Source organism: Colletotrichum gloeosporioides (assembly GCF_011800055.1).
Source record: "Colletotrichum gloeosporioides strain Lc1 chromosome Unknown consensus_92, whole genome shotgun sequence".
Taxonomy (NCBI): Eukaryota; Fungi; Ascomycota; class Sordariomycetes; order Glomerellales; family Glomerellaceae; genus Colletotrichum; species Colletotrichum gloeosporioides.
Genome location: NW_025544737.1, coordinates 246,777 through 273,368, shown reverse-complemented (window position 1 = coordinate 273,368; position 26,592 = coordinate 246,777). Strand labels below are relative to the sequence as shown.

The 26,592-nt window shown below is 47.0% G+C and overlaps 9 protein-coding genes across 9 annotated transcripts; 4 read left to right on the top strand and 5 right to left on the bottom strand.

The window, feature by feature from the left end:
* Positions 1-4,277: 4,277 nt before the first annotated feature.
* GCG54_00008998 (uncharacterized protein) lies at positions 4,278-9,374 on the bottom strand (the record flags this gene model as incomplete). Its single annotated transcript, XM_045408951.1, has 7 exons — positions 4,278-4,493; positions 4,548-4,930; positions 4,986-5,092; positions 5,146-5,522; positions 5,595-5,934; positions 5,986-8,875; positions 8,921-9,374. 7 exons carry the CDS (start codon positions 9,372-9,374, stop codon positions 4,278-4,280), a joined length of 4,767 nt encoding a protein of 1,588 aa, XP_045257867.1.
* Positions 9,375-10,546: 1,172 nt separating this feature from the next.
* Positions 10,547-12,253, bottom strand: GCG54_00008997 (Mannan polymerase II complex ANP1 subunit; the record flags this gene model as incomplete). The annotated part of the gene is made up of 5 exons (XM_045408950.1): positions 10,547-10,798; positions 10,852-10,947; positions 11,004-11,323; positions 11,376-12,052; positions 12,144-12,253. The coding sequence occupies 5 exons, from the start codon at positions 12,251-12,253 to the stop codon at positions 10,547-10,549; spliced, it is 1,455 nt and encodes a 484-aa protein (XP_045257866.1).
* A 2,687-nt stretch (positions 12,254-14,940) lies between these two features.
* GCG54_00008996 (Exosome complex component MTR3) lies at positions 14,941-15,872 on the top strand (the record flags this gene model as incomplete). The annotated part of the gene is made up of 2 exons (XM_045408949.1): positions 14,941-15,058; positions 15,115-15,872. The coding sequence occupies 2 exons, from the start codon at positions 14,941-14,943 to the stop codon at positions 15,870-15,872; spliced, it is 876 nt and encodes a 291-aa protein (XP_045257865.1).
* Positions 15,873-17,064: 1,192 nt separating this feature from the next.
* GCG54_00008995 (Protein ASI3) lies at positions 17,065-19,926 on the top strand (the record flags this gene model as incomplete). The annotated part of the gene is made up of 1 exon (XM_045408948.1): positions 17,065-19,926. One exon carries the CDS (start codon positions 17,065-17,067, stop codon positions 19,924-19,926), a length of 2,862 nt encoding a protein of 953 aa, XP_045257864.1.
* A 226-nt stretch (positions 19,927-20,152) lies between these two features.
* GCG54_00008994 (putative tRNA-splicing endonuclease subunit tsp-4) lies at positions 20,153-20,983 on the bottom strand (the record flags this gene model as incomplete). Its single annotated transcript, XM_045408947.1, has 1 exon — positions 20,153-20,983. One exon carries the CDS (start codon positions 20,981-20,983, stop codon positions 20,153-20,155), a length of 831 nt encoding a protein of 276 aa, XP_045257863.1.
* A 460-nt stretch (positions 20,984-21,443) lies between these two features.
* Positions 21,444-22,662, bottom strand: GCG54_00008993 (uncharacterized protein; the record flags this gene model as incomplete). Its single annotated transcript, XM_045408946.1, has 3 exons — positions 21,444-22,036; positions 22,067-22,177; positions 22,218-22,662. 3 exons carry the CDS (start codon positions 22,660-22,662, stop codon positions 21,444-21,446), a joined length of 1,149 nt encoding a protein of 382 aa, XP_045257862.1.
* A 444-nt stretch (positions 22,663-23,106) lies between these two features.
* Positions 23,107-23,623, top strand: GCG54_00008992 (DNA-directed RNA polymerases I II and III subunit RPABC3; the record flags this gene model as incomplete). The annotated part of the gene is made up of 2 exons (XM_045408945.1): positions 23,107-23,453; positions 23,518-23,623. 2 exons carry the CDS (start codon positions 23,107-23,109, stop codon positions 23,621-23,623), a joined length of 453 nt encoding a protein of 150 aa, XP_045257861.1.
* A 193-nt stretch (positions 23,624-23,816) lies between these two features.
* Positions 23,817-24,875, bottom strand: GCG54_00008991 (uncharacterized protein; the record flags this gene model as incomplete). The annotated part of the gene is made up of 2 exons (XM_045408944.1): positions 23,817-24,780; positions 24,832-24,875. 2 exons carry the CDS (start codon positions 24,873-24,875, stop codon positions 23,817-23,819), a joined length of 1,008 nt encoding a protein of 335 aa, XP_045257860.1.
* Positions 24,876-25,836: 961 nt separating this feature from the next.
* On the top strand, positions 25,837-26,334 carry GCG54_00008990 (Protein OPI10-like; the record flags this gene model as incomplete). Its single annotated transcript, XM_045408943.1, has 1 exon — positions 25,837-26,334. The coding sequence occupies one exon, from the start codon at positions 25,837-25,839 to the stop codon at positions 26,332-26,334; it is 498 nt and encodes a 165-aa protein (XP_045257859.1).
* Between the last annotated feature and the right edge of the window lie 258 nt (positions 26,335-26,592).

The window sequence follows — 26,592 nt, the reverse complement described above, 5'->3', positions numbered from 1 at the left end:
ATATTTATAAAATTAATTAAATATATTATAAATAAAGAAGACTTATTAAAGTTCTTTTAATTATAATATAAGGAAGAAACTCTTAAACTATTCATTTTTAAGAGGGTATTTTTAATTTTATAAATAAAATAAGTTTTTATATAATAAGTTTAGTTTATAAGTATTTTTATATATATATAAAGTACTATTAATTATTCTTCTAACTAAGGGGGTATATAGTAATTTATTTTATAATATATTCTTTATTTTATATAACCCCTATCATAAGTCTTATTAAGAAAGACGGTTATATAACTAATATAAACGTTATAAGTTTATATTTTAAAGATACTTAAGAGGGTAATTTCCTCTTAAGTAATATATACCTTTTATAAACTTTTTAGTCTTATCTAACTACTAGCTCTTAGTAAATATATATTACTATTTAAAATAAAGATATACTTAATAATAAGTAATTTATTCTAAAAAGTATTACTTTCTTTTTATACTTTTATAGTAGTATAGATATTAGTAGTTTAGTTAACCTATATAAGTAGGTATTATAGTTTACTCTATATATATTTTCTTAGTATTTTAAGCCTAATAGTAGTATTTTAACTTATACTTAATCTTAATAAAGTAGGTAAATAAATCTTAATATAACTAGTTATTAATATTTAGTTTAACTTATCTCTAGCTATATAGAAGAGGGTAAGTAAGTAGGTAGTAAAGTAGTAAAATATATTACTTAGAGTGTTATTTACTATTATTTATAAGAGTGTTATTTATAATATTATAAAAGTATTATCTATAATATAACTAAAGCTTAATAATAGCTTAAACCTATACTTAAAGGTATAAATTTAATAATATAACTCTTTATTACTATAACTATAAGGGTTTTTATAGCTATAGTATAAAAACTTAACTATTCAAATAAAGTCTTAAACTTATTCCTTATATCCTCCTATATATATTATAACTTTATATAATAACTTTCCTATTTTTCCTACTTATTATAACTTTATATAGACTAAGTAAAGTTATACTAATTAACTTAATCTATAAAACTTAAGTTAATAAAATTAAAGGTTCTAAATATAGTAACTTTCTCTATATTAATAAGAAAACTTTCTTTAAATTTATTTAGAAATACTTACTTAAAATAGCTTATAGGAGTAATATAATAGAGTTATATAGTTTTAAGATTAATATAGAGATAGTTAAAGCTATTAATAATAATCTTAATACCTATAATTACTTTATAAGTTTCTTTAAGATAGCTAAAGTAGCTTAAATAGAATATTAATAGGTTAAGAAGAGTAAATCTAATATTAAAAGTATAGCTAATAGTAATAAGGCTATTAAGACTATATAGTAGGGTAGAAGATATTATAGTATAGATATCTAAATAGTAGAGGAGAGGAAGATAGGTATAGATTAAATATAGTATAAAGGGTAGGTATAGCTTAAAGGAGCAAGAAATAGAGGAGACTAATATAAATAGAAGTAATTAGAGGAAGATAATTAAGGCTTATTATAATAATTAAAGTTAGAGAAGCGTAGAGGTAAAGATAATATCTAAGTCTAAACTACTTATAGTTATATAACCTAAAGGTTATTAGTAGAGAGTAAGGGGACTAGTCTAGCTTTTATAGTTAATACTAGTTAAATTTCATAATATAAGGCTAGTAACCTATAGTAGTATAGATATAATAAAAGTAGAACTAAATATTAAGAAAACTATTATATTTAAGTTTATTTAGTACTTTATTTAGAAGAGGAAGTAAATAATTATATTAATTTAAATAAAGATTACTTAAATTATTAAAATAATAGAAACTTTTAAAATAAATAAAGTGGTTTTATTATAATTATTTAGAGTAATAAAAAGTTACTATTTAAAAATATATTATTAGAAGAATTAAATAAACTTAAACTTAATAAGCTAAAAGTAATATTAATTAAAAGAACTATATTTTTAAGTTTAATTATAAGAGTAGTATCTTTATTAAAAACTCCTTTTCAAAACATATTAAAAATACTATAAAACTTAAATAATTATTAATATATTATAAACTCCTAAAAAGTATAACTATCTATAAAATTCTCTATAGTTTAATTAATAATACTATTCTTATTAATATTCTCTTATAATTTAGTTATTTTTATACTTAATATTTATGAAAAAGTAACTTATTTTTAACTTATATAAAAGCTATTAAATATTTTTTTAATTCTTCTTTATATTAATACTTTAAATTAAGGGATTAGAAATAAAGATCAAAATAATAATTAAAAGAGTAATTACTAATAAATTAAAAAATCTTAAATTAAAAAGATTAAATTAAAAGATTAAGGAAAGGAATATAATTATATCCTCTTCTTTAAGAAGATTTAGCTAAATTTTAGAATTAATTATTTTAAATTATATTAATTAGTTAAAAAGAAGTAAAATTAATAAATAAAGTAGTTATTTCTTAATTAAACCCTTACTAAATAGATTAAGATTAAGAAATCTTTATTCTAAACTAAAAATAGTTCTCTAAAGGGGGGCTTAATTATTATAAAGTATTTAAATTTATAGTACTTTAAGCTGTTACTAGGATTTTATCAACTATTTTAGGAAGAAGGGCCTACTTCTAATAACTACTTAGCTACTAAAAAGTAAGCTAAGATTTAGTCTTTAATTAATATAAACTCTAATTATATTATTTTCTTAATTATAACTACCCTTTTATAATAGTATATACTTATTATTATAACCTATATAGCGTAGTGGTATGCACCTAGTAGGCCTATACGTTACCTAAATGCATAGGTATCAGTTCGATCCTAGCTATAGGAACCCCTTTTCCTCTCTTCTGATTAGTTAAGGACCCGCTACAAAAAGTGGGTCCCTTACTCAAGGGACCCACATATATAGTGGGGCACTAACGGCCTCTAGCTAATCATTATATAGTATTATATACGTATCGTCTACTTAATCGTATACTGTAACGTGGCCTGAGTTTTCTTCCTATAAAGGGTTTCTTAGTAGCGCATTACCTAGTATTAAGTATTAGTATAGAGTATTAGGGCCTTAAACCCTCTAGTATAGAGTGAAATAGAGGGGGAAGTACCCTCATACCTTCTAACATACTTATTATTATAATTATATATATAAAATTAGTTAAGTTTTTAATACTTTTTAATTTTAAGGAGTGTATTTTTAGTATTAACTATAAGTATAATCTCTAAGGTTTTAGTGTTATAAATATAATTAAAAGCTATTTTATAGTTAGCTTTAAAAATATAGTCTATAGGTATATATAGTATACTATAGGGAAGCTATAAGTATTATATAGAGACTTATCTTAGTTATACTACTAATTATTATAACCTTATAGCTACTAAAGGTAGGGTTAGTAATATAGGTATAAAAGTATCTATCTTCTACTCTACTTATTTAGCTGTCTAGCTAAGTATATAGTAATATAGTCTATACGCGCCTTATATATATATAAGTTCTATAATATTAAATTTTATAATATAAGGTTAATAGCCCTACTTCTAGTAATATTACCTTAATTATATACTTTTTTATACTTTAACCCTTTTTAATATAACTTAAAAGTTATTAATAAGAAGTAAAGAGATTAGTTTAGCTTCATAGTTAATATTAATTAAATTTTACTATATAAAGCTAATAGCTTATTAGAAAGTAGATATAAAATAAAATAAAAAGTTAAAAAGAGTTAAAAAGTTTATTATAATTTAATTAACTTAAAATTTTAAAGTTATTAATAAGGTACTATTTAAAATAATCTAATAATATATATAAATAAAACTAAAGCTATAAATAGTAATAATTATATAACTTAAAAGTTATTAGCTAGAGAGATAAGTTAGAAGTTTTTTTAATATAAGTTTTTAATATAAATTATAGTATATACTTAAAAGCTTTAACTCTTTCTTTATATATACTTATATTAATTAGATAAAGTTAATATTTAATATATATTTAATTAGAGTNACTAATAACTATAACTTAAAAATAAATAATAAATAATAATAAGACTAATTTAACTTTTATAATAAGTATAAGTTGAATTTTACTATATAAAGCTATTTAATTTTAATTATAATAAATTATTATTAATATATAACTTAACTATTATAATAATTATAATTTATATACTAATAAAGCTTTTATCTAAGCTATAGAAATAATATAACTCTTATAGAAAATAATTTTAAGTAAAATACTTAAGTATTATTACTCTATCTTTATAACATATATATTAAAGTCTATTTACTTATATGCTTACTTCTACTTTGTCCGCATGTTCTCCACTAGCCTTTGGTTCTTCTAGTGCTAAATCACCCCTTAGGTCTGACATAAAGCGGTCAATTCGCTTCCATGTCTCATTCCAAAAGGTCTCTTTCGAAGTATCTTGGCTGGGCGCCACCAAGTATCCGCTGCTTGCTAGAAAAAGGACTACATTCTTGAGATTCTCGCGGACTGCCTCCTCCTGCGAAACTATTATCAGCAAGCATGGTCGTTCCACAAAATCCGAATTACTCACGAGACTGTCACCCTGTCCACTGTTCATCAAACGATCCATGATATCGATGATCTTAACCCATAAATCCAACATCTCGTCCCATTCGGAAAGGAGCACAAGGTATTGGAGAAAGACCTTGCACAGCAAAGAAGCGGCCTGAACTCGCATCTCACTCATACCTACAGGGTCGGAAGAGAAGACCTCTGGCTTCAAGAGCTTGTGGATCAACGGGAACAGAACCTCTCCAAATATCGCTATCCACTCCTTGTGGTCGTTGCAGGTGAGATCTGGCGAGAGCAACGATCGCTGGAGTGAAGTGAAGGCCTGGAGGCGAACATCTCGACAAGGATTCGTGCATTGCGTTGTGAGAGCCTGGAAAATGGGCAACCAGTACGCAGACCATGCTGGGGCAGAGTATGAGACATTGTTTGCAGGAAGGAAAAATCACTGTCAGCGTACCTTCGTTGTTCTCAAGATGGGACTGTTTCATCAAGAAGGGAATGCGTGCCGTCATACTGTAAATCGTACTGATTGCTTTGGAACCACGTGACACAACTTCGACCAGACTGGAGAATATTTAGCTGTCTCGAGGCTCCAGATGCGGCCTGAAGCTACTCACCTGGGGTTTTCGCGTGTACCCTCACGAGTCTTGCGCTGCTTTGCATCAGCTACAGCAGCACGGCCGGCCACCGAGGCAAACTCTCCGAGTAGCAAGATAGCAGACTCATAGTTATCCGCAATGATGGCTGGCGGGGCTCCACCGCAACCCATTTCCAGTATATCGAAAACAAGTGGCGCAGAGTCATGTCGCAGAGCCAGTGCTCGCATAATGGCCCAGAAGTCCGGAGAGGTCATGATCTCGTTGCGAAGTGGGCTTGGCTCGTCGATGCAAATTCTCAATCCCTGAAGGAGCAGAACCGAGGTCTTTGCCAGTACGTCTTTCGCAAAACTCGATATGGTGTGAAGTAGGACGGGCACGTTAATATAGTCATGAGTCTGCGAGGAGCCAGAATTAGATCTAAAACGTTGCAGGGGTACAATGGGAACCAGGTCATTGTTACTACTTACGTAGCTAACGTGCAATAGCTTCAAAAGGTAGAAGACAGCCCTTGAGACGAGAATGTAGTGGTAGCGTCCCGCATCCCGCAGTACTGCTTGCAATGCGTCGATAACCCGCTTGCCGACAAGTTGGATGGTGTCTTGGTCACGAAGAGCAAGCACGGTACTGAATTCCAGGATGTAGGCCATTGCTGGGTCATAGACGATCCCAGCTTGTGCGGTCTTCTGTCCATTCATAGGCGAGGACGGCACATCGGACTTGACGACTATCACGGTAGAACTGTGATCTTCTGGCAAAGCATCTAACAGCGCATTGACGAGAGGCTCCAATTCATCAGGTGGCAGGTTTCTGTGTTCCATTAATCAGCGGTGGCTAACACCAACCCGAGCGCAAACTTACGAGATGTTGGCAAAGACTTCGCCCATACGGCATTGGTTGACGCAGTCGACAGTGCAAAGTGTGCTTTCGAGCTCTTCCTCCGAAGGCTCGGGGGGGTCGTCAGCTGCGTAGCTGGAGATGTAGCTAGTAAACGCAGAGAAGAAACCAGTCTCCACGGCTTTTGAACCTCTATCGATGACTTGAGAGGGCGTCTGCAGCGGAATAGGGTTGATGTCAAGAGAACCCTCCAAAAAGAAAGAGGGGACGAGAGAATTGACGAAAAGATTAAGCCAGATACGAGTAATAGATTTCCAGCCGCTGCGAATCAAGTACTCATTCCCGGTTACGACGCGGAAAAGTACTAGCGTGGCCAGCTGCGCGCGGAAGTCTCTACCCAGCTTGACCGCCAGCTCACTGACCATGACACTGCTCTCACCAGCTTGAACCTCGGTGTTCAAGCTTGTATTGAAAGGAATCTCGGTGGCCAGCGTTGTCATGTGGCTGAGTGAGTATACGATCTGATTGAGAGCATCAGCATTCTTGTATTTGGCAGCTATTCGCGCGCACTCGTCGAAGCCGGTAACAATTCTGGCAAAGACCGCATCGTCCGTGGCAGACATAAAGACGTATGACAGCGTTGAGACGATTGGCCGCCACGTCGCCGCGAACATGTCCGCGTCGTAGATGTTCGTATCGCATAGGACCAATGGCCGCACCGACTCAGACTTCACAATAAGCTCACGCCAGGCGTAGTCGAAAGCGTGCTTGTTGTCGTGTTCGTCAGGGAGAATGATCTCGTTCGTTCTGATGTTGTCATAAATACTTTGGAGGTAACTAGGGGCAAAGTCTTGCCCGTCATTGACGCCCCTCAAATTCCGTGCAAAGTCATCTACTGTCATGCGCTTCTGACCCTTGAGGTTGGGGTTATGCTGGTCCGTATTCAGCATGATGATGGCATACGTCAAGACGAAGACTGCATCTGCGTTGGCGACTTCAGTGGGTGTTGCCATGGAGCAGTATTTGGCGGCGAAACAAGTGACGATCCTCTCAATCAACGCGGATTCTCCAGGAAGTCGGAACGTTTCCAGGAGGCCTCTGAGCGCCTCGTCAACTCGCTTTTCAGAAAAGTCGAAAAGATTCATGTATGCCTCGAGGACGGTTTCACTGCCCTTCTTCGACAGATACTCCCCAAGAACCTTCTTTGACACTCGAGAGGTGCCTTTGAGGAACTGGGCAACCGCGACAGGATCTTTGACATTCTCGATGATGCCCTGTGCCTCGAGATAAGCCAGACCTCCTTTCGGATTCTCGTTGAATTTGCTCGTTCCTTTGATAATAATCTTCTTCTTCCGCCGTCGCTCTCGCAATTCGGCCGGATCTAGGTACGTTTCCACTACTGGCGGCTCTTCCAGCCGCTCAGCGAGGAACTGTATGTATCGGAGAAGTGCGTCTAAGCATAGTGGCGGAACGCTTGTGGTAGACCAAGTAGCGCTGTCAGGGAGGGCATTTCTCGCCAGTAGTCCGATCATGTCTTCGCAAAGATCTGCTCGATCGGCGTCGCAGTCGTAATTGACAAACAATTCGGCCATGAACGTCGGCATCCGTGCCAAGACACCAATGCTTTCAACCATTGCCTGTCGCGCGTCGGGCTTCCTTGCGCCGCCTTCAAGGCCCAGTTTCTGCCTATCCTTCACTGGTACCGGCGTGGAACGTCCGCTGCTGGTCTGCGACGGTGGAGGTTTGACCAGTTTCGGAGACTGCGGTATTCCGGCATACAGTGTTGGGTCAATACCGGGTTCGCGTGGTATTTCTACTGATGGGTGAAGACACGCAACAAGGTATGAGAGAAACAGTTCCTGCTGTAGTTTCAGAACGCCGCGGCAAGTGGCTAACAAAGTGCCAGCAACAATCAGGGATTCTTGAAGAATGGCCATATTATCAGACCTCACAAGCTGAAAGAGGTAACAACAAAGCCTGTCTTCTGCAATGCCAGCCAACGCTGGATGTCGTGCAATTGAGGGCCCTGATACCTCGAGTGCCACGTGTATGATGCGCAAAGCCATTACCCTCATCGTATCTGTGTGCTGGCGGTCGTTAGGATCTAGGAAGTTGACGAGAACTCTGAAGAGCTCCCGAACTGATGGCAGCGAGTAGGGTCGCAGGTCGAGGGATTCGGAACTTTCCTCGCCATCACCTCCTGCTTCGCCATCTCCTTCTGCTTCGGCGGCAGTGTCGATATTGGGCTTGGATTCTCCAGAGCCGTAGCTTTCTTGAGGTGGTTGGTTCAGGTCTACTGGCGCTGAACTCGATGTCGACAAGCGAGCTTCATTCTCTGGTCCTGGGGTTTGCAAACCAGCAGCAGCATTTGCAGCAGGGTCCATCTTTACGCTGTCCATGTCCGCGATCGTCTGTTTATCGAGAGCATCAGACTCGTCTCCGGCTTCGACTTCCAAGTGCTTCACGTCCTCGAAGATGATTTGGCACATGCGAACCATTGACGCCTCAGCCGTGCGGCGTAGCACAGGTGAGAAACGGGGCTGTGAACAGATGGCCAATCCTCTGCCCATCATATCGCATACGCTTTCGTCGCTGAGAATGTCACCCCCGGGCCCTGACATCATGTCTTCCATCAGATGGAGAATCATGAGCAAAACAACTTCAACCTGGCCAGAGTCACTGCCATCAAATTGGCACCGCGTGACTGCTGCGGATAGTGACTGCATCGCCAGGGCGAATCGCGGGGAGGTCGGGCCAATGAAGCCATAGGCTAGGAACTTGCGGAGTGCTCCGAGCGTGAGTATCGTGACAGGCGCAGCGGTGCCTTTGGTTTGTATGATCTGCAAGAATGGACTCAGAAGCGATAACGCGTCAAACGAATGAATGTCTGGTACGTAGACCGTGGTCAGCAAGACTGGTCTGTGGTATACCTCAAAGGGAGAACAAGGCAATATCTTACCTCGAACGCTGGCCAGTTCGTGGCGAAGCTTCCCAAAGCCAGCCATCAGAGGATTGTCCTGTATGCTGCGGCCCCTTTTCCCACGTAGACCCCATCGGTTGGCAGAAGCCGTATCCTGTAGATTGTCTGCGTTGAGAGCACTGCCAGCAGCTTTCGGGCCTCTGGGTGTAGCATTCGTGGGGCCTAAATATATCGGGTTCGGGTTTCCGCCTAGAATGGCGGATACAGAAGAATGCGGTGAGCGCGCATGCTTGTGCAGTGCCGACGTTATGGATATGCACTCCGACATGACCAGAGACACTGGGTCTACGGCGACGGAGACAGGCCGACTTCGATATTGCATTCTGGGAGGCATCACGGAGGGTCCGATGGGCCTGCGCAGGTCAAGGCTGAGATGACCGGTCGAGGCAGGCGCTGCCTCGAGGTGCTGGGGTTCGTCACCATCTCGAAGCATGGTTGATTGAGCGTGGAAGTGGTGGACGCGGATGCGAACGCGGCGGATACTTGCGCGCAAGGTTGGATATTCTGCAAGCTTGCTCCTTCTCGGACAGAAGTGAACCGAGAAATAGGACAGGGAAAGGATACGCTCATGCGCGTGACAATCGTATTATCTGAATCGGATCAGAGCTCGAGGGCCATCAAGAACGCAGGGCCACTGGACATTGAGCCTTCAGGTTCTCGTCTGCAAATCGGAGGTTGATTGTTGCGTGTCTTGTTAAGACAGTTGTCGCCAAAAAGAGGATCCCGGCAATTGACCAGGTTGCAGGAGCTCCAGATTAACGTGTGAAGTCGTGGTAGCTGGCAGTACGTCTCTAGCTACCCGAGGTACCTACCTACCTGGTGGTCACCCAACAGGGTGCTTGCTTACCTTATCGTGGGTGGACCGTCCTATCTACTATGTAGTGACTTACCTCTGCTAGACGTTCAGCACCCACTGTGCTAGGGCAGACTCGAGACTTCCTACGTACCTTAAGGTATCTATCTAGGCATAGGTATGTTTGTGCAAGGTAAGAATACACACCTACTCAGCTAATCGGGTAGGTAGGCACTTTCTAGAAGTGTTTGAGACCACGTCAACAATGTCAGCAGTGTCATCAGTGCCTCGTAAATGATGGCGTGTACATTTGTGCCTTGTGCATGACGGGAATAACGTGTTAGGGCAGACCCATCAAGAACGCCAGATATTTTGCAAATGCCTTAAGAGCATACCGAACCTTCTCAGGGCCAGTCACATAGAACACGCTGGTTACAATAGCCTCGATTTGAGTCTTGATGTGAGTGCCTATCCACGCACTATTCCAACCCATCATCACTCGACACTCACCTTCCCGCTCAACAAACGATACATGTGGTACAAGTAGATCTTCCTGTTTTATCTCGTATTGGTAAATGAGCTGACTGCATTTAGTCGTGCCTTTGTGTACCTTCCAACGCCTCTCTACGGCACTGTCCCTTTACAAAACATCCTATAGCACCCCTCATCGAGATACATGTCGTATACACAGTGAAAATGCAGTTGAGGAGCATCTGCTGGCCAAGCAGATGATGAAGTCAAAGTCTTTCGGCTGAATCTCAGCACGTTCTACGACCATGCAGATTCGTGTTTAGCTTTGCTTGCGGCTGACTTCAGCGTTCTGCCTCCTTCGCGAAACCTCCACCCTCCTTCTTCTCAGTCTTCTTCTCCTTTCGTTCAATAGCGTTCTGCCTCTCTTTGATTTCTTGCTTGCTCTTCTTGTCTTCCGTCGCGAGATTCTGCATATCGGATTTGTCCTTCTCCCATTGGCTGCTCGCGTCGCCAAACTGCTCTTTGACCTTCTTGGCCTTCTCTGCCTTCTCCTCCTCTTCTTTCTCTCTTGCCAACCTCTCTTGCTCCATTTCCTGTACACCGTTAGATCTGATTATTCGACCCAACGTATCGAACGACAACATACCTCCATATGCTTGATGTCATCCACGCTTGGTTCGTAAAGATGCCAAATTGTGTAATGCGGCAGGCCAACGACCGAGTAGTCCATCCGCTTCGCCATCTATGCCATTGACGTTAAAAAATTGTTGACTCAAGCTTAAGCACAAAACATCTTACCTTGCCAAATCCCTCCGTCTCCGCGTGCTTCTCGAAACTGAAAGCTGGAAAGTGAACGCCTGACCGGAATACTCTTGCTTTGGCCAGGATGCTGACGCCCCCCACGCCGTCAATCTCCATCTCCATGTCGGGGTCCCCGTATGGATCTCGCAGATATGCCAGGTGGGGTCGCCATGTAGCGTACTCGGCATAACCTTCAACAATAACAGCATCCTCGTCCAGGGTGTCTGCGAGGGCCAATGCTGTCTCTGACTCCTGCCAAGAGTTCAGATCGTAAGGCTGCTCACCCCCAAGCCAATCAGGCAGGGGACGCCAAACATCTATGCGGTGTTCAGCAATGGCAACGGGCCTGCGAGGTTCATTAAGACTTACTTGGCACGATGACATCCTTATTGTGGCGCATAAGATCCTCGAGGATGGTGAACGGTGCCGTTTCGACGTCAACATCTCTCCAATACACCCATGAGTGATAAGGACGCAGGGCTGCACTAAGAAGCCAATTCCGGGCCTGAGCCATCAATTTCCGTCTGCTTGCCTGAGCAGCAAAGCCGTGACGACTCTCAACATCCTGATTGACCTTTTGCCCAAAGTCCTTCTCAATGATAGAAATCTCACCATATGGCTGTTTCACATCCTCGTCGGCCTGAAGCCCCTCTAGGTTGTTTGACAGAACCTCGAGAGTTCGGTCTTTGGAATCGGATACGAGGAAGGCGAGATCGATCAAGTGATGTGGGTACGTGAAGTTTCGCAGATGGGAGAAGAACATCGGCAAATGGTTCTCGGCATCTCTCAGAGGCACGCAAAGAAGAATGCGCTCCTCACGCTCCCAGCCGCGGGCGGTGCCTTGGACATTGCTGAGGTCGTAGTATCGTACTGTTTCAAGCTGCAGGTCGTCGCTCGCTGAAAGCAGGCCAAGAGACACAATCGAGGTCAGTGATGCACCTGGCCATATGAGAACTAGAAAAAGGATGGCCAAGATGGCAACAATGGCCAAACGGGTGAGCAGACGCTGTCGACGGCGGTTCGCGGGTGTAGCTCGGGGCTGGTATCTACAAGGGAGCATCGTCAGGTTTCGTCGCAATTGAGGAATAAACCGCGCAGGAGGAAGCGTTTGAGGGCAATGACAGCTGTGCGACGTACCTGTGAGGGGAGATTTCAAACGTGTTGCCCCTGGGGTATCCATTGGAGAAGCCGCCGGAGTGATGGCGAGGCATCACTTTGGAGCCCGACGACGCATATGACGGTAACATCCAGGGCACTGGGTAGAGGGACTAAGCCCTTAGCTGGGAGTTGGGCTTCGAACAGTTGCGGTATAATTCCACCGGACGTTGGGAGTCGTGATGTTCAAGCAGTCGAGGGCATCTGGCAACCGTAACACTTTCGCGTGGAACGAAAGTTGATTGCGCTGGGACGATTGCGCCACGGGGAGCACTTGTACGAGTTTCAAAAGCAAGGAAACCGGTGGAGCAGCGCGCAACTGGAGAGGGCAGGGGTTCTCAGCTGTTGGGAGCCGTAATCGTGATGTTTCCGAATGATTGTCGTCGAGAGGTGGGCTAATCGTTGAGAGCTCGCGTCGTTGCGAGAGGTAAGGTAGATAGGCACAGGGGAAGGGAGGCCGACGTGCTCAAACACGGCGGCGACCACTTGTGCATAAGGTAAGGTAAGGTACCTTGAGGTAGACGAACTATGCCACCTAGGTGTTCTGTGACCTGCAGCGCCATCCCCATTCTCATTAGGTGGCCTGAGCACCTGCACGATTACTGTAGGGGCGAGCACAGTGTCTTGCCTCGGAGCCTGAGTAAGCTCTCAATACCTCTATTCATTGGCTTACATCTCTCCCAGGGGGCTCCCTCAAGTATCGCCTCCGCTCCCAAACCGAGGATAGTATTCGTACTCTGGAACCTCGTCCGCATCTTTGCCTTTCCTTCCAGATCCTTACTTATGTTGTCTCGCATGGTAATCTGCTCTGTGGGTCGTCTGTTATGTACAGACAGACACACGGCTGCACGCCCGGAACAAGGGAGAAGGGCATCTAGCCGGCAGATATCGGCACTGAGTATGCGATAGTCTCACGTGCTGCAGTCTCAGTCGTTTGTCTTTCTTAGTTGCGTCGACATCAAGATGCCCTCACTGGCCTCGAGACATCATATGCCGACCAATGGCGATCACATTTTTCCTGAAACAAAGGCCTTACTACTTAAGTCGGCGATGTTGTCGAGTTACAGCACTCGCACATGGTCGACATGGAACACAGCAACTGGGTGAAGCCTGCCGGCTAAAAGGGAGCATGTGTATGGGTTCAACCTCAGCCAGCATCTTGGCTTTCGGGGCGGCCGACAATACATGACTTAGGCACTGGTCAAAGACTACGGAGTCGACACATAGAGGGCGTCCCACAATCATCAATCATATCTAAAGCAGAAGCGAAGCGCGTCGGAGTGAAGAAACACTTCGGAAGTGCAAAAACAAGGACGTACCTCCAAATCATTCAAATGAGTTAACGCAATCTGCCACCGGTTGCCCCAGATGTGATCTTAATATCTAGAACGCGCCATTAGCCGGGATCCAGAAAATGTTCGCAGTAGAAATGAAGACAAAAACGGCGAGTCAGACAAGCCAGTTTACTCATTCAGTCGGCCGGCCCCAGCCTCCCAGAGCTTCAGAACGAAGAACCGAGAGGCCGGGGCACTGAAGCTAAATTACGGTTCCGAAGGAATCAACTCCACCACCATCCTTATCCCTCACAAGAGAGACTCCAGTGCGAGAGTATAGCTCGGCCGACTTGAGATAGTTGAATGGATAAGCTATGGTCATCATGTAGACCCCGAGCGTCATTGCGATGGGGATTATGGGGAAAGAGGGTTGCGAAAGTAAAGAGTAAACCTACCATTGAGACAATTTCCCAGCAGGTGTCAAAAGCAGCCGTCTGAGAAGCCTTGGAGTCCTCCGTCGCACATTTTTTGCCTTCAGACAATGCCGGGTTAGCATACGATATTATTTAAAAGATTCTCAGCAGGCGGTAGACGGGGTATCCATCAGAAAGATTGTTTTGGTAAATGGGTATCATCACAGATTTCAGTAGCAGAACTGAATGAAAATGTGGTTCATCACGGACGTGTTGTGGAGGAAAGGAATTGCGTAGATAGATGGAACTTACCGAATACACGACATTGTTTCTAGCAGAAATGCTGGACGATGAGAAACGGCGGGATGATGCTCTATGTCCAAGTCAGCGCCTGCCTCAAAAATAGCCGCCGCACAGAGGAGTTGGAAGAAACATCCCAGAACAGGTTGAGGTCAGATGGTAGTGCATGTTGTTCGTGCGCTCAGGATATCGCGTGAACTAGTGGAAAATTTTGCATCATATGCAGGGTAGAGATAGGTGATAGGAATAGGCATTGAGCACTTACCATTGAGAGGCAGCCCGGCAGCCCGGCAGCCCAGGTCTGACCCTGATGAGGATGAAATTATCTCAACTCTGGATGAAGGTAAGGAGCAAGATCTGGGTTGAGGCGCAAAAATTTTTGGGCTTAAAGTAGTAGCCCACTAAGCTGGATATGCGCATAAGTCCACTTATCGTCTCTTTTGTGCCGAGAGCTGTGAGCGGGACCGGCTTGCCCCGGTTGAATTCATTTAAACGAGTCTACCTCTGTATTGAAAAGAACCTCAGCTGATTGAAAATTCACCTCCTTGCGACTTCGACGAAAAGCCTTCCAAGCGACCAGCCGAACTGTGAAGTGACTATTCATCTAAGAGTCCATCTCTTTCTCAGAAAGATTCGAAGTTACTTCGAACAACCAGTCGGGCGTTACGTTCACTACCTCAGATTAGTTGGCTATCTAGCTTGCGATACGCCCCGTGGTCTTTCCGACATACGCTCTTGCCATTTTCGTGCCTTTGACCGCGAAACTGTCGACACTGTCATATTCATCACGACATGTCCGACCGACGAAGAATTAATGGCCCCCCCGGTCCCACTCTACCGCCCGTGTTCGATGGCTGCAGCTCTAAATCAAGTTCCAGAGCCAGGCCAGCAAACGGAATCCGAGGATTATGTTGGTTCAATCCTTTGCGGTAGTCTCGTCACTCACAATACTAACTATATCACCAGTTCTCAAGACCGGCGTAGCCCCCACGGCATCTGGATCCGCCTACATGGAAATCGAACCCCCTCAGTTTCAGGCCAATCCTACAGCAAATGCCAATGGCATGAAGCTCATTTGCACCGTTCACGGACCTCGTTCCCTTCCCCGGTCCGCACCCTTCTCACCCTACCTGGTTCTCTCCACACACGTCAAGTACGCACCGTTTGCTACTCGTCAACGTCGTGGATACCTGCGCGACTCGAGCGAAAGAGACCTAAGTGTCCATCTCGACACTGCTCTACGTGGGGCCATTATTGCAGACAGATGGCCCAAGAGTGGCGTTGACGTCATTGTCACCATCATCGAGGGGGATCAAGAGCGACAGCTCTCTTATTCCCAAGGTAATGAACAGTGGGATGTAATGAACGTTTTGAGTGGCTGCATCACGGTTGCGGCCGCCGCTCTAACTGACGCTGGGATTGACTGTGTGGACATGGTAACCGGAGGCGTTGCTGCAGTTGTAGGAGAAACGGCCGGTGACCTGTCTGCAACTTCAATCGTCATGGATCCTGTTTCATTTGACCACGAAAGAATCTTGGCTGCTTGCTGTGTTGCCTATCTGCCTAGCCGCGCCGAGATGACCAATCTATGGATCAAAGGTCAGCTACCACCTTCTGATCCTCTCCTTCATACGAAGTTGATGGATCGAGCTATTCAGGCGTCGAAAGGCAACTATCGGGCGGTTTTGGAGAGGCTTCAGGATCACCAGCCACCTCAAGGCTAGTCAAGTCTTGATCTGGAGACAGCTAGAGAACGCAATATCTTGCCTAGTTCGCTTGTTGGCGGCACTCTGCCTCACCGGATTACATGTCTATCCCGGCTCTTCCTATCAACGAGGAAGAGCCCGGCTTTACGCATGAGGCTGAAGGGTTTTGAGCGGATCGGAAGGCATGTCATCAGGCAGAGGAACTACTTTGTCGGACGCTTACTCTGGTCAGGATCAGTCGATCAAAGACACGCGAGGGATTTGGCACGAGTTCTGAGCCATTCATGGTACTTTAAAGGACGTTAGCGGCAGCTTGCACGCTCCCATGGGTTTGCGGGGTGTTTTTGAAGTGGCTTTACAGCGCCAGTCCATCGGTGTAGGTGGATCGAAGAAGCTGGAATAAAGGACTGTAGCCGGGGCACTTGTGCCGTGCACCCTCCCAGTTATGTAATGATATTACCAACAGATATATGATACCAGTAGACGAGGCTACGAAACTTTGGCACTTGAAATCCTTCTTCTTGATGACGATCCTGTCTTGACGGTCTGTTGCACGAATTATCTACATAGAATTCAAGTAGATTTCTACTGTGAACTGTGCCGTCCAGGGGTTCTCCAAAAGTGTTACGGTAGTTGAGTCCATTAGTTTTTGTGGAATCGCGTTAGCGCCTTGGTCGGTATTTACTTACTAACTGCCCATGAATGATGCTACCTCAGTACCTCGGGGTACCTTACCTGCTTAGGGTAGGTAGGAAACGTAAAGGACCTGGAGGAGCCGGGCCCCGGCTCTATGCTGCGCCTGTGCTCGCGCCAAGTACACCCTCCTACTTATCCGAGCTTCCGGTGCCGATTCTCCTCAACCTGCGTTGATGCGGGATCTACCTCATTGTTTGAGCTGCTTCAACAAGATCCGATCGATAGCAAACATTGCCATCTCGACTATCGCTTTCTGATAGTGCAGTCTGCTACACCTTGTACATCAGCATACTCCACGATAAGCCATCTTGCATCTGCAGTCTGAAGCTCTTGGGGATCCCATTCACGTTCCGTCCTTTCTTCTTGCATGCATCATGCCCTTTCAACCCTTCGCCTACCGCCCATGATTCGTGTTGCGACGCTCTCAGCCGCCACGAGCGACAAGGCCGCCACTGCTGCCTTCGCTACCTTCGCTGCCTTCCGACATTGAATTCGCTTTGCTGTCCAGCTGAACATGGCGGATCAGCCCGCCTCTGCATCAGTGGACAACCCCACGATCTGGCGGGATCTGTCGCTGTGGACCGCCCAACACCTTCAACAAGCCGTTAACATCACGAAGCTCGCCCCTTCCTTCGAGGATCTGGTACAGGCTGGCCCAAGGATCGTCAAAAAGCTGACAGCATTCATTCCGGCTCCCGATACACTTGATGGCCTAGGCCAGAGAGTTATTCCCGAAGCGACCGAACCCGGAATCATTCGTACGACCGACGCCGCTACGACCGCTGCCCTCAACATGAACATACCCCCTCCGATGGAACATCATCATGGGCTTGGGACAGGGCCGGGGCATGATACCCTAGTCGACCGTGATACTGGAATTGCCAGTCCCAAGTTTACCATGGAAGGGGCAAAGGGTCTAGGCAGCGTCTTTAGCTATGCTACGAGCAAATGGGCCCTTTGCTGTATCGCTATGGCTATTGTGCTCAATCGCACCCACATATTTGCAGCTACGAGACGCCGTTTACGCCTGACCTTACCTATCCGTCTCCTCCTGCGCGGTCTCCCGGTCTTACTATTCCTCATACAAGCCCGCGGTCTCCTACGCTCCATACAATGTCAAACATCCCCTGACTTTGCTGAGATGCGCTGGGGAAATACTAGCAAGAGTTCAGAGTTGATGTTCTCCCAAGCCGGCGGCTTTCTTCACACAATGAGCTCCACACTCCTGCTTGGAGCTTCCGACCAAGAATCATGCACAGCCGTTGGCATGGTGCCCGCGAACGACGAAGATCCGACGCAGTATTTGCGAGGGTCATTGTCACTTCTGTGGCCGTTGTTCGGTACGTTCTGCCTCAGTCAATTTCTCGAGACTGTGTCATGCGCCGTTCAGGGCCGTCCCGTATCGGCCGAAACGGGTATGACACTATTCGAGCATTCACTCGCCTTCGCCGAGGCTGATGCTGCGATTAGCAATCAGCTCGGTTGGGGCTTGTTTACCCAGTCACAGGCCGCTGAGGCGCTGTCTGAGCCAAGTAGCAGTATTGCTATTAGCCGCTCCATGATTCTTCGAAGGGTCAACACTCCGCCTGAAGTTCTCCTAGTGGCCTTCCTCTCAACTATGAGCCACATAACTAGCCACGTTCTGGGCATCTTCAATCTGCAATCCAAATTTCGCCTTGTCAACACAGGATTTTGGGGCCTCTGTTTCATGGCGAGCATACTCTATAGCGCTTTTACATTTTCCCTGGATGACCCTTCAAAACAAGGACTGCTCAGGTTTCCCACGGTTTGTATCATCGGTTTCATCCCCCATGTTCTTGTCCTCGGTGGCATACTCATCTGCCTTTCTATCTATCTGCTTGCGCTAGGCTTAGCCGCTCTCACCCCCATGGAGGGGTCCACAGGCCAGCGTCTAACACTGCGCGAGCGGCTAGCTCAAGCCCATGAGAATATGCAAGCCAATTTGTCTTTGTCTGATATTCGTATCGGCATGGATATGGACTTCTATACTGCCCTGTTGAGAACCGGCTTTGGTGCCATCACAATGGCCAGTGAAGCGGTTTACTTGAATGAGGACCGAGACATCAACCTCAGACACCGCACTTGGCTCGAGGAGGAGAGGTTTCGAGAGCTGGAGGAGTTGCGAGCGCAGTGGATAGGAGCCAGCTCGTCTAACTCGCAGTACGACACCATCGGCACCATTGGCTTAGTCCCCGTGATGGATGACCACCTGCTGCCTATAAACGGCTATGCTCGCGAGCGAGCCGCGCAGAAGGTACCGAAGGCTCGTTCAGGCGAGCGTAGGGTCAGGGATGGAGTTGGCGCTGCGGAAAGAAGTGGAAGGTGGCTCATGGCGCTGGATTTTCTCATGAATATCAACAGGTTGATAATCCGAACCTGGGCCACCGCTGCCATCAAAATTCTCTCCAAGATAGGCGTTCGTTCGCCACAGTTTCTCTTATGGATAGCACGCCGGCCCAAAACTGCCACCGACAGCGTCAAACGAAACGGCAGTGAACATCATGTCGACCCCACCATCGAATCTATGCAGTCCACCATGGACATCCCGATAAGCGAGGCCGTCGATGTTGAAACAGAATTCAGACAGCAGGCCTGGAGAAGAAGCAGTAGCTCAGCATTCATCGACGAGACAGATCTGGATACGCGGCTCTATGGCTGGTGGTTGAAGGGCGGATATTGGGGCTCTACGGACAATAGTGGTGAATACCAACCTGAGGAGACCGCCGATGATGACACCACTAGTGTCGTCTCGTTCAACGCCAACGACGACAGCGATTGGGAATCAGAGCATGACGGGCAGAGAACACCGACGCAACCGGGATCCTGGACAACCAGAGATACCACACCAACGCCTGACGACGCTTTACAGTTATCGGATTTGGCCCGCCTACTGCATCCCAGCAATCCTGAAGAGAGAGATGAGGCGTTTACACTGGCCGCCCACTTGGCTAGTGATAGGATCATGACAAGGGCACAGTTCAAGAGGTCGCAGCAGTTACAACGGATGAAGATACTGCAACCAGTCGGAAGACCAGGCCAAGAATCAACTAGGCCGTGCAAGATGACCCCTGACGAAGAGGCTCAGCGCCTGGAGCAACTTCTGCTATCTCGCCGTTCTGACACTCCCCGAGCTCTTCACAGCGAGTCGACATGGGCAGAAGGGGCCGCCGGGCTAGGTCCCGATGGCCCTCAATGCGTCGTATGCCAGAGCTCTCCAAGGACAATCATTGTCTGGCCTTGTCGCTGCCTGAGTCTTTGCGACGACTGCCGGGTGTCCTTGGCCATGAATAACTTTGATAAATGCGTCTGTTGTCGCAGGGAAGTAATCAGTTTCAGCAGGATTTTCGTCCCCTGAGAAGCCCTCCAGACATTTGGTGCGACGATCTCTTGGGCGGCGCCTGATTCAAGACCACATGATGGAAGTGCATGGACACGAGGATAACGTCGGCGCTGGTGGGGTTCGGTGCAATGTTTCATTTGACGTCAGGGGGTATCTTTTGCTGTTATTGTACACAAACACATGCTACCTTAGTACTTCAGCGCCGTTCCACACTTTGGTTCAGCATCCAAATCCATCGATTTCACATCCCAGCCCATTCGACGCAGAACGTGCGTACATGTTTCGCAGTCGCGTCTCCAGGGACGGCGGCTTCTCCTCCAAATAAGAAACCTTTCTTGACCGAGGTGCCTAGACGTCCGCTGCCCACTATGTCGAGCATGGGGATTTTCTCATCGCATCCATAATTCGTAGCAAGGAAGTGAGCGTGATAGCGTAGTGGATCACCAGGATACACGCTGTAGTCGGCACCGAAACGAAGACCGGGTGTCATATAGTAGCCTCTTGATAAAAGGTACTGGTGGAGAGGGCCGAGAGGCGGAGACGGAACGGTCAGAATCCTATCCTGGGCATTCTGAAGACCGCCACTCGTTGTGGGTGTGACCGCCAGCAGCTTGTCCTGTGGCAGAATATTCTCCGAAGACGCCTTGCCCGCCGTGACGGCATTTGGCACCTGAGCACCCGAAGCCCTTCGTGCCTGCACCGAAGACTTCTTGGCTTGATCCTCGGCTATCAATTGTTGCGCCTCGTCCCGGCGGTCCTTCAAGATTGTGACGTAGGCGTGGCGAGTCTGTTGGTCTGGGGAACCAAGGCAGGAAAGGTGTTGGGATGTCTCGTCGACCAGGCGGCCTACCTTCTTCTCGATGAGCACACTGGCTTCCTCGGGCAGTAATTCAAGGGGCAAACTCAGGAACACATTCTGTGTCGGATTTTGCGGTGTAGTTCCAATCAGCACTGAGCAAATGTTGTGGTTTCGTCGAATCCGAGCTACATCTTCTGCATCAAAGACAAGATAGCGGTCGGCAATTTTGGAGATGCGCACTGGCGCCAGACCTAGTTCAGGCGACACATTCATGCCGTCTTCGAATGATTCCTGTGAGAGTCAGCTACGATCAACCTAGCTTGTACGCTGCACGAATGGTATTTGACGTCCATAAAATCATATTCGCTTTGAAAAAGAAAAAAAAAGTATCATCACAAAGTGTCAGTGGATTGACAGATTGATGTTTTTTTTGGTTTAATCATTGGAGGAGAAAAAATCTGCGAGAGGGGCAGAGAATATCTTACCTGAACGGATGTTGTTGAATGTAAGAAATTCGACGAGAGCAAATTTTGGCGCCAGAGAATATTTCAATGCTGTGCTTGGTGGGGCACCAGGGACCACTTTGGAGTCCATACAGTGTACGGTCTTCGACCTGATCGGTACGTATCTTTTGGACGGAAGGTAATTCTGACGCATTCACACCATCTCGTTCATGTTTCTCATTTCTGTTGCTTCTGGTGAGGCTCTTATTTTCAATACACACATTAGTTTTTTAGAAGTCAAGCTCTTCCCCTTTCTTCCTCGTTTCGTTTGATCCCATGCCTTCATCCCCATCCAGCATCGGTGGCAAGCTATAGGGCTTGAATATCAGGCCGCTCGAGCTACTCAAGCGGAATGAGAGATTCTCCTGTGATGAGCCACCCTCCAGCCCCCCCCCTCTTTCATGATAAACGGGAAGGCTGTGGACCTTGAGCATGCCTTGGACCACATCTTCGGATCTGACATTCGGCTGTATATGCACCTTGCGCTGCAGCGGTAACAGTTCTAACGCACTGTCACAAAGCAGCTCCATCCACCTAGTGAGCCCGCTGGAGCGAGGATACAGTGATGTTGATATCGAAATTACGGCTGTCAAACTTCCGCTGTATTGACGCAGTAAAGCTCTTAGCCTGTGCAGGAACTGCAAGGCATCCTTAGGCCGGCACACAGACGAGCCGTAGATCGCAGGCGACAATAGGCTTGGGACTAGGACTCGATGAATTGCGTCCGGCGCCGAAGACCTCAGTTTCGCCGAGAGGTTGGCAATGAATGTATCCAAGGGCGACGGAATGTCGGCGCCTCCTGAAGACTGGGGCCAGGTCATGGCAGGAAAGCAAAGCGTCGTGTCAAGCTTCCCCTTGATATCGCTGGGTTGTAAGCGTTTCGAAAGGTCGAATTGGTGGCAAAAGCTGTCTGTCATGTTGGCGTTTCCTTGGCTTGCATCTTCATTAACAGTCAATTGACGTGCGCAGTTGATTACAACCCGAATAACGGATGGTCATCTTACCTGTGCCTGTCTTGTTGCCGTTAAGAGTCTCATATCTCCAGGCGATTTTCATTCTCTCGTTCGAAACCGAAGCTGGCTGGCCACGAAGCGAGCTGCTTGTTTTGCCAAGCCCAGGAAGTTCACCCTTCCACGCTTCGGTTGGACCTAGCACATGAACGTGATGACCCTGTACGAGGCCTTCTGCGCCATAGTACTTGAGAAGGACACCCGCAAAGTCCGTCGTTCCAGATTCCTCTATTAAAATGCTGCTCCCGAGAGGCAGCCCGGCGTGTCCTGCCAGCAGTTGATCTAGTGACCCGGTGCCCGTCGAGGTTGTGAAGCGCCCGTCCAAGGGTGATGGGCGAACTCCCACTGCGGGCGATATTTCCTGCTTTTTGACACCGGCTTCCCTCACTGTGCCTCGGGCCTGTTGGCCAAGTACGACATTCTTCTTGCGGAAAGACATGACTTGGGCGGAGCGTGCTCCCACGAGTAAGTGACTGGTCCAATGTCTTCAAATTTGACGGGGCAGTCAACATCGATGAGAAGTGCGAACTTACGCATTCGACTAGGAGCCCTATAGGTCTAAGTCGGGGTCGCAGACACAGGAGCTAGGATACGCGAGCCGAAATTCCAACCCCTAAGTGCCTTGCGATGGCTGCTGCCCCACCTTTCAACCGCGTAGTACCTACCTAGGTACATATCTTATCATATTCCGGATAAGCGAATTTTGGGGTCCGTAATTTTTTCTCCAACGTGCCTGCCTCCAAGCTATCGTGGGACGCAGTTCCTGTCTACGATTTTTGCGCGCTACCTCTTCCAAACACAAGTCGGCGGCCTTGACATAGCTTCTGGGCTTCATTTGAACTACAGTCACCTCTACGTTCTCGCAGACAGTCAGCCATCAACCATGTCAGGCGGAGGCGATGTGACCCTCTTTGAGGAGTCCTTCACAGTTACGAACTACGATCAGTCCAAGTACGATCGAGTGGCGCGCATCTCTGCCACCTCCACGGACAATCAGACTCTCATGACACTTGACATCAATATTGAGCTCTTCCCCGCCTCCACTTCCGACAGTCTTCATGTCGTCCTGGCTACCTCCCTAGCTCACGACGGTAGCAAAGACGAAGAGAAGGGCTGGAGGGACGTTACCAAAGGCAACCACGACCGAGAACCCACACTGGCCGACATGTTTGATTACGTGTGCTACGGCAAGATCTACAAGTTCGAGGACGCTGATGACGGGCAAACCATGTGAGCAGCCATCTCAAACCACGCCGGCGAAGCTCCAGCGGAAGAAGCTAACAATGTCTTAAAGCAAGGCGTACGTCTCATTCGGCGGTCTCTTGATGTCTCTGGAAGGCCCGTATAAGAAGCTCACTCCTCTGAGAGTCGATTATGTCTACTTGTTAATCAAGAAATGATGAACGGATTCTATTTACATCGCAACGAGCTGTCCACCAGGCTATTGACGTATAGCGCGAACGAATACGAGGGGTTTGACGAGGCCACAAGAAACGTGCCTTTGGAACCGTTTGTGAGCTGAGGTCGTTTGGGAGACACCTGGCCCTTGCGAGACAGGTCATCACAATCTACCTTCTCGGAACCGACGCTGGCTCAGCCATCTATGGCCCCTAGGGATGGGTCCTGGTTGTGCGGGCCTGGGAATGGCAGTCTTCGGTGGATTCTTCGCAGGATATGGTCGTAATCGGGCTCATTGTGTTTCGTCAGGATGCCATGACGGATGAAGAATTCGAGCATGACGAGAGCGCAGTTGGGCTTCCACTCTCCCCGTGCCAGGCTATGCTGGACTTCTTCAACGGTGCACAGGTGGAATTCGGCAACCTCTCCATCCTTTGGCTGCGGCACAACATCCTCAGGTAGTTCGAGATCGTATATCCATTGAACTTCGGGATAAATGAGGCCCACCTGCCCTGCTTCTGCTTCGGTGATGTATATGTAGGTGACGCCGCCCACGTGCTTCGTGCGGCCGCGAACAAGCTGGTCCGGAAGGTTGGCCTCCTCATCCGCCTCGCGGATGACACATTCGAATGGGTCTTCCCCCGTCATCAGTCCTCCTGCCACTGTGTTGTCCAACATGCCCGGGAACGTCGACTTGTTCGGAGAGCGGCGAGGTACCCAAATTTTGATGCCGTGACTTGCAGATGGGCAGCGTACGAATGCTGTTAGATGCACCCCGTACCTCATGACTCCGAACAGGCCGGATGCAGATCGTTCCATGTCGATGAGTAGCTCGCCATTAGGCCCGTAGACAGGCCACAACTCATCTCGCCACCCGCGCAGTATCGGAAAAACATCGCGCTTCCTCCAGAAATCAAAAAGATCGGCTGCCAGCTTGCTGCGGGTACCTAGTGTGGGTGCTTGAAATGCAGAAATTGTGCGCTTCGCAGCGTCAATGCTGATTTCTCCTCTCACACTGGCCGGCGCCTCTGCTAGCTTTTCTACCACTTCTGGCAATACATAGCCCAGAGACACGTCGCCCCCACCGTCGCCACAGATGAGAGTGTACAGGGAACCACCAATCTCTGCATAGCGAGTCGTGTCGTGCTCGTACGGATACCTGTATGTGTTCAGTACAGGTGACCCAGACGTTGGGGTAGACATTTCTCACGAGTCTACCTGAGCGATGAGGTCGAGGTTGCTGAAAGCTCCCATATTTCTCCTGAAGATTTGCCTCTCAATTCGGGCGCAGGGGATCATGCGGCGGCAAGAAACGGAAGCCTTGAGCATGTGCGGGTAAATAAATGTTGACGCACAACGACTTCTGAGGGCAAACCTGAGGCTTGATGGTGCTTGACGACAGAATTGTGGTGTGTAATAGTTAACCAGTCCTGTTTTGCTTTGAACTCTGCCGTCTGGTTAAACCATTTGGCGGAAAAGTAAGAGACGTCAAAATAAACCACCGACAAAAGAAGTAGAAGCTGTCAGAAAGGGAATCACAGGCTCAGGGCATTGCAGCTGGATGAGACCAGTTGCGGGGTACTTATGCATGTATGAGGTGTTAGGTAGACGCACACACCGATCTAACTTCTATGTCCACATTGTAGGACGATACTCATCTAATCAGTTCAACACGGCCCCCGAGGTCCAGCCATAAGCTGATGTCTGGATTCAAGCCTTCGTACTGAACAGTCGAAGAGCCAGCCACCTGGTCACCCCTGCAAGTCGTTCCATGAGCTCGCCCTGCGGTGTGAAAAATGGCAGTCCAGGAAACGGCGCTAACGCCCGTGGAGAATTCTCCCAGCATCTCGGAGCTTCCTGCCGTCCCTTACCCCACCCACCCTAGGAGGACGTTATTTATCATCTGCAAACCAGTTTTCTTATCACCCTTTCAGGCACCGTATTTGTCTTCAGCGACAATACATGGCAACAAGCTTTAAACGAATGCGCAACCCACTCAATCAAGCCCGAAACATCGCTGTCAGAGGAGGCCTTTGAAACAGCTTATCCCAGCCCCGACGCCCTTTGCCAGATCAGCCTCAAAGCGATGTCCGGCCCTTTATTTGGCATCGTCCCAGCCGGTCAACCACTGTTGACAGAGCCAACCTCGGCGCCCTCTGAAACCTCCTTTCTCTATTCAATATCCGCCGTTCGGCCTTTCTCCCATATAACTGTCATGCTCTTACCTGGGATCGTTCTGCCACCAAATACCGCCGCTGCCATCTACTTCGCTTCAGCAACTGATGTTGCTGCTGCCACTGCAACAAGCGAGGCGCCCAATTTCAAGTTTCTGGGCGGCATCGGAACCGGGAAGGAAAGCGCCATCTTCAAGATCAACGCGAGTAGCGCCGATGCCGCCCAGAATACCGGCCGTGTTATCATCGGTATCTCAGTCGAGCCGGCTGAATCAGTAGCTGCACGCATGCAAGAGCTTTCCGCGAACCGGTTATCCAACACGGGCACGGGTGCCTTATCGCCATCCCAGCCATCAACCCAAATCCTGGCCCAGAACATCATCAAAAACGCGTTCAACTTCCTAGCAAGCTTCAGTGGAAGTGCCGGGCCCGGTGGCGTCGAAATGGTGCCACTCAAGGCATTCGAGGAGTGGTGGAAGAAGTTCGAGAGCCGCGTGCGGTCTGATCCGAGTTTCCTCGAGGGACCACAAAATGATTAACCCTCACTCAGTAGTTCAAATCATTATCACATACGTAGTAGCTTTAAAAGATACCAATAAACCAAGTTGTTTTGTTCATGTATGTCGGTACATTGGTACAAGCCGTCTAGTATCTCGTTACTACATCTCGCCGGGAAAGAAATGCGTCGGCGCATGCGAAGCCTGAATCACTCTCATGGAAACCTCGAGTTCAAAAAAAAAGAACAGTCCCGTCTAGTACATGTCCTGCAACATGCCTGGTGAGTTTCAACGCCAAAG